The 5,649-nt window shown below is 34.1% G+C and overlaps 1 protein-coding gene and 1 long non-coding RNA gene across 2 annotated transcripts; one reads left to right on the forward strand and one right to left on the reverse strand.

Moving 5' to 3' along the window:
• The first annotated feature begins 380 nt into the window (after positions 1–380).
• On the forward strand, positions 381–1,854 carry LOC104092930 (aspartic proteinase CDR1-like). The gene has a single exon (XM_009598629.4). It carries the CDS (start codon positions 424–426, stop codon positions 1,693–1,695), a length of 1,272 nt encoding a protein of 423 aa, XP_009596924.1. The 5' UTR covers positions 381–423; the 3' UTR covers positions 1,696–1,854.
• An 862-nt stretch (positions 1,855–2,716) lies between these two features.
• Positions 2,717–3,730, reverse strand: LOC117275952 (uncharacterized). Its single transcript, XR_004506174.2, has 3 exons — positions 3,692–3,730; positions 3,246–3,373; positions 2,717–3,154 (listed from the first exon to the last, which is right to left on the reverse strand). It is a non-coding gene; the product is annotated as an uncharacterized lncRNA (long non-coding RNA).
• Positions 3,731–5,649: the final 1,919 nt, after the last annotated feature.

Consider the following 5,649-nt stretch of genomic DNA (forward strand, 5'->3'; position numbering starts at 1 on the left):
TAGTTGAAGAGTTTTAGGATACAAGAATATGAATATTACATTTAAGCAAACCAAAGTATGGCTGTAAAACTACTTTCAAAAGGAATATGCATTGGAATTACATTGAAGAAAAAATTCATAGGGTCAACGAGCTGAGTATATTAGATAAGCTGTAAGTTTCAATAACAATTATAATACTGCTAAAACTTTAATATACTAGATGGCAGCCAAAGTTAGCTAGGTTGCCTTTGAAGTTTAACTAATAGAGTTGTTTGTTATTTACCTTCCCCATGCACTGCAGAGGTTGGTACTATATCCCTCTCATAGTAATTGTCGAAGTTTATACTATGATCTCGGTTGTGGGGAACAATTTGCCTATAAATATAGGCCACATTCTTTCTTTCAAAACACAACTAAACTCCAGCATTCCAGTACTGAATCACTATGGCACTAAAAATTACTTCCAATCTCTTTTCTTCCACCCTTCTGATTATTACTTTTTCCTTTTTAATCTCACTTATCACTAATCTCATCTACTCTTCACTACGTGTAGATGGGGCCAAAACTTGTACGATTGGCCGTGGATTTAGCATCGACTTAATCCACCCTTCGTCAAAGTTGTCACCACTAGTCAACCACGTAGCCTCAGCAGACTTGATCCCTGATGCTTTTGGTGGTAGTTACCTTCTGAATTTTTCAGTGGGAACACCTCCGCAATTTCAGCTTGCAGTTGCTGATACTGGTAGTGGCTTCATATGGATACAATGCCAGCCATGTCAGTGCTACAACCAGAAATTTCCCATCTATGCACCCACAAATTCTTCTACTTATGAGGAACAACCTTGCCACTCGCCAAAATGCTCTGAGTTTGCACATTGCGAGGGAGGTATCTGCACCTACTATGTCGATTACGTTGATAAGAGTTCTTCGTCCGGTGAAGTGGCTACAGAAACTCTCTCTCTCTACTCATCGTCTGGTGAAAAAATCTCCTTTCCCAATATCCTTTTCGGATGTGGACGTAACTCAAGATCAACTTCAAGGGACCCAGGGTTATCCGGCATTGTGGGGCTCGGTTTTTCTTCCTTCTCTTTAGTTTCCCAAATTGCGTCGACTTTTGACCAAAGGTTCTCCTTCTGCTTTGTGCCTTTGGCAAAGTTAGATGTCCCAAGCAAGCTTAGCTTTGGTGACAAGGTTGACGTTTCGGGACCTGGGACGCATGTCACTCCGCTTCTTGTTAAACCCTCCCGACCATCTTATTACTTGACCCTCATAGGCCTTAGTATTGGGAATATTAGATTGGAGCTTCTTAACAATTCCTCTACCACATTTCAAGTAGGGAACATAATCATAGATTCAGGAACCACCTTCACTTTCCTTCCTACGTGGTTATACAACCAGCTTATTTTAGTGGTGAGACAAGCTATCCATGTAGAACCAGTGGTGGACGGGGGCAGCAGCTCAACTGTACTCTGTTACAGAGCTTTGAATTCCACTGACGTTCCTCCAATCACAATGCATCTTCTGGGTGCTGATCTACCTTTATCCGTCGAGAACATAATGCATCCAGATCCTCAAGGATATCAGTGCCTAGCATTTCGTCCAACTGAAAACGAGGCTTTCTTCGGCAGTGTGACCCAAACCAACTTCTTAGTCGCCTATGATTTAGAAAATATGAGTGTCTCGTTCAAGGCCACTGACTGCACCAACATGGCCTGAGACTTGTGTCCGTATTTTGACGGAGTACAATAAACTACTTTGTGATAATGTCAACTTCTTATCTATCTAATGGAACAAAGTAGTTATTTACTCTTTTATGTTCTCTTTAGTTTGATTGTTTTTGTTCATTGCATTTTTAATGTTTATGATCTACTTTGTTACGATGTGCATGCATGCAAGTTAATCATATATACAACGGATTGATAAATCTAAGGGACGTTTAATTTCAAATTTCTGGACAAAAGAGTAAGGGTCATGCAACAGGGGATTAATGGTTGCTTTGATATTCGGAGGTGTTCTAAGTTTCTCATGCTGCTGAGAGACTGATGTATGGCTGGTCTTGTTTTCTTTCTCTTTGGGGCACATGGGATGATTCAGGTTAGCTCTATGTCTTGTCAGAAATTTGCATTTAGTGGAAGAAAATAGTACTACCATATTCTCTTAAGATTATTTCTTAACTTCAGTGAATACAAGACAATAGTACTACCATATTTTTTTAACTTAATATTACCTTATAACTTCACAGTCAAATTAAAGATGTTTGAAGTTCCTTCTGCTTGAAACTCAACTTCAAATCTTTCAACAACTAAAAAATAGTTTGAGGTTCCTTGCACAGATTTTTAGTCTCAATTAAACTAACCTTGTTTCCTATCACTGTAAATAACTTACCAAATTTCACAGTGACACCATTAATTCTGTTACAATATTATATTCTATAATTTTAAAGGGGTAATGTGGTTTGAAATCTACAACCGTTGACAACTTGTTAGTGACACAAGTCTAGTCTTATTTGACTTTCTCTTGCAGGAAGACTAATAACAATGTCACACTAAGTTTGAACCGAGTATTACATTTTCCAAACAGTGCATTTACTGTATGTCAAAATAGCATGATCCAATTATTGACATATGGAAGGAAAAGAAAAAGAAGAATTTTTTTTATTGTAAGAGTTACTGTTAGTTTAATGTTTTGTAGTAAACAAAGTTAATTAACCCTTAATAAAATTAGGACAAATTCAAAGTAATTGGAACGTGAGAGTTTCATTGTATTTAATTTCTTTTCAAACTTTTAAGAAGGCAAACAAGGTAAAATGATTGTTCAGGAGGTTCTATTATTACAAGACTGAATTACCATTCTATCATACTAATAACCATATATCATATCTGGTATGATAATGGAAGATCACTAAATAGAATTTTATTAGCTGGATCAGAAGGAAAATTAAAATGGACCACTTGGTTGCCTAGATCTCGGAAGATAATCAAATGGACTATTTGATTGATCAGGAAGATCATTCATGCCGCCAAATGGATCACTTGGTTGCCTAGTTCCAGCCATTCAGGATGATAATTCTCGCCAGATGGAAGTACATTATCTCTACCAAATACAGGACCATAATCGAATGGACTATTTGATTGACCAACGGGAAAATCATTCATGCCAAATGGAAGTGGATCTGCTGCAGTACCAAAACCAAAACCAAATGGATGTTGATTACATTTTATATGATCAGTTTGCAATGGAATTTATTTAAGGGAAACTATCAATACCTCCACTTAATACAGGATCAATTCCACCTCCGAACAGTTTCCTACTATAAGTCCCTTCGCCACTAATTCCACAAACAAGAGAACCCACAAGAGCAACAACCATAATTAATCTTGAAATCATATTTCCACTGCAAATGTTTCAAAAAAATATTAATGGTATTAGGTGCTATAATACAAAAATTAGATAAAGAATGCAGTGAAAACGCCAAAACATACGTTGAGAGTTGCACTTACAAATTCTTAAAATTGCAACACGCACGCATGTTATATATTCATCTATCAAATACTTCAAACCAATTTCGTTATTTTAAAAAAAAAAGGCAATTCAAAGGAACCAATAAATTATGGCTTAATAAAGAGCGAAAAGATTTGTTTCTAAAAATAATAAATATTGGAAAAAAATAACCATCGAAATCTCATAGAAAAAGAGGAGCTGAAAAACTTACATGTATGTTTACCACCTTCGAGCAGTGAATAAAACTTAGTGTCCATCAGAGAGCTTTATAATTTGTTCGGAAATAAAGAATTGGAATCAAAACTTAATGACATTGCCATTTAAGATTATTAACTAAATTAATTAGCATGTAATTAATGGTTAGATTTAAAACGAAAAACGGATGTCAATGCAAGTTGCATTAACATTGACATTCATACATGAAACGTAATGCATTTAATAGAATCTGAAGCGTGGAAAGTTGCTGCCATATATACTTTGTTAGATGTAAAATCTTTTAATTACAATATGTATATGGATGTAGAGAGATCCCACTGATATAATGAATTGGTCTTTTTATTATTCATACCAAAACAAATATTAATAATATAGAAATCGATACTGTTTTAGTATGCATGCGTGAAATTAATCATATCTTTTTCCTTTTTATGTTTTATTTCCTATCTTAATAAGTTAATCGGAATCGACTGTATCTATTCATATTGTAGCGTTATATTCTACCATAAAAGCAAAAAGAAAATCTAAGCAAATTAACAGACAGTGGTTGTAAAATACTTCAAACAGAGGAATTACTGAGTTAATTAGTTGAAGAGTTTTAGGAAACAAGAATATGAATATTAAAATTACATTTAAGCAAAACAAAGTATGACTGTAAGACTACTTTCAAAAGGAATATGCATATGAATTACATTGAAGAAAAAATTCGTAGGATCAACGAGCTAAGTATATTAGATAAGCTTTAAGTTTCGATAATAGTTACTTAATACTCCTTAAAACTTTAATATACTAGATGACAGCCAAAGTTATTTAACTAATAAAGTTTGTTTGTTATTTACTTTTCTAAAACTAGAAGATACTAGGGAGTAGTGGCTAACCAATAGCTAAGACAATTTTTGTTAAGCCTATAGCACACATTTTAGTATTTATCACATTACCACCTAGGAATAGAATTATCCCGCATGCACTGCAGAGGTTGGTACTATATCCCTCTCATTGTAATTGTAGTCTCTTTTCAGGTACAGTAGATGTTGTTTTTTTTTTTTTTAAACATCTTTTAAAAACCAAAATTCCATGTAAAATGCAGTAAAATTGCATCCCTATACTTTCAGATAAAAGGTAGACTAGATAACACATACAACTCCATAAAGACTTGATCCAAAGTATAAGAAGGAATCCAACGTAAACACATACTAATATAGTCAATCACACACACATAACATTAAAGCTGAAAGGTCTAGGTTCGACCGTTTATGAAAGTGGTCACACATAGGTGATCCACACTCTTCAACTTAAGGATTTAAATAGTTAAGGGGACTGTCACCCTTGGGATTTCAAATTATCCATTGTGAGTACTCCTTGCACATAATTCAACCCTGTATAACAAAGATGAGTGCAAATAATCAAAAAAAACGTGCGAGAAATAAAAAAAATGGCATGTGCAAATAAACAAAAGAAAATTATGTCTTGAAACAAATTTAGACACGGCACGTAAGGTTTAATATAATCTGGACCTGGCAGGTCGCAACGGTAGTTATAAACTTATAATGAATTCGATCATTTTATTTTCAGATTAAAGTATAAAAGAAAATAATAAATGTCATAAAAGGAGAATTTTGCAAAAAGTTAAGGTATGTCTGTTTGTTACCAAATTGTAGGAAATAAAAAATATAAGTGCTCTTAGTAAATCTGGACGATAGCAGAATAGAAATTGAAAGTTCGACATATGGAAGGAAAAGAAAAAGGAAAGAGAAAGAAGAAAATTTTTAGCGTAAGAGTTCGTTAGTTTTAGTAGTAAAACCGGAGTACAAAGTTAATTAAAATAAAATTAGGACAAATTTAATGTTGCACGTGAGAGTTTCATTGTATTTTTGTTTCAAACTTCTAAGAAGGCAAACAAGGAAGTATGCCATTCTATGATACTTACTAACTATATTACAATGCCCGTATTAT

The sequence above is a fragment of the Nicotiana tomentosiformis genome, chromosome 12 (assembly GCF_000390325.3).
Source record: "Nicotiana tomentosiformis chromosome 12, ASM39032v3, whole genome shotgun sequence".
Lineage (NCBI taxonomy): Eukaryota > Viridiplantae > Streptophyta > Magnoliopsida > Solanales > Solanaceae > Nicotiana > Nicotiana tomentosiformis.

Bases quoted from the DNA above. Each gene is read 5' to 3' on its own strand.
- LOC104092930 (XM_009598629.4), top strand. From the start codon at position 424: ATGGCACTAAAAATTACTTCCAATCTCTTTTCTTCCACCCTTCTGATT.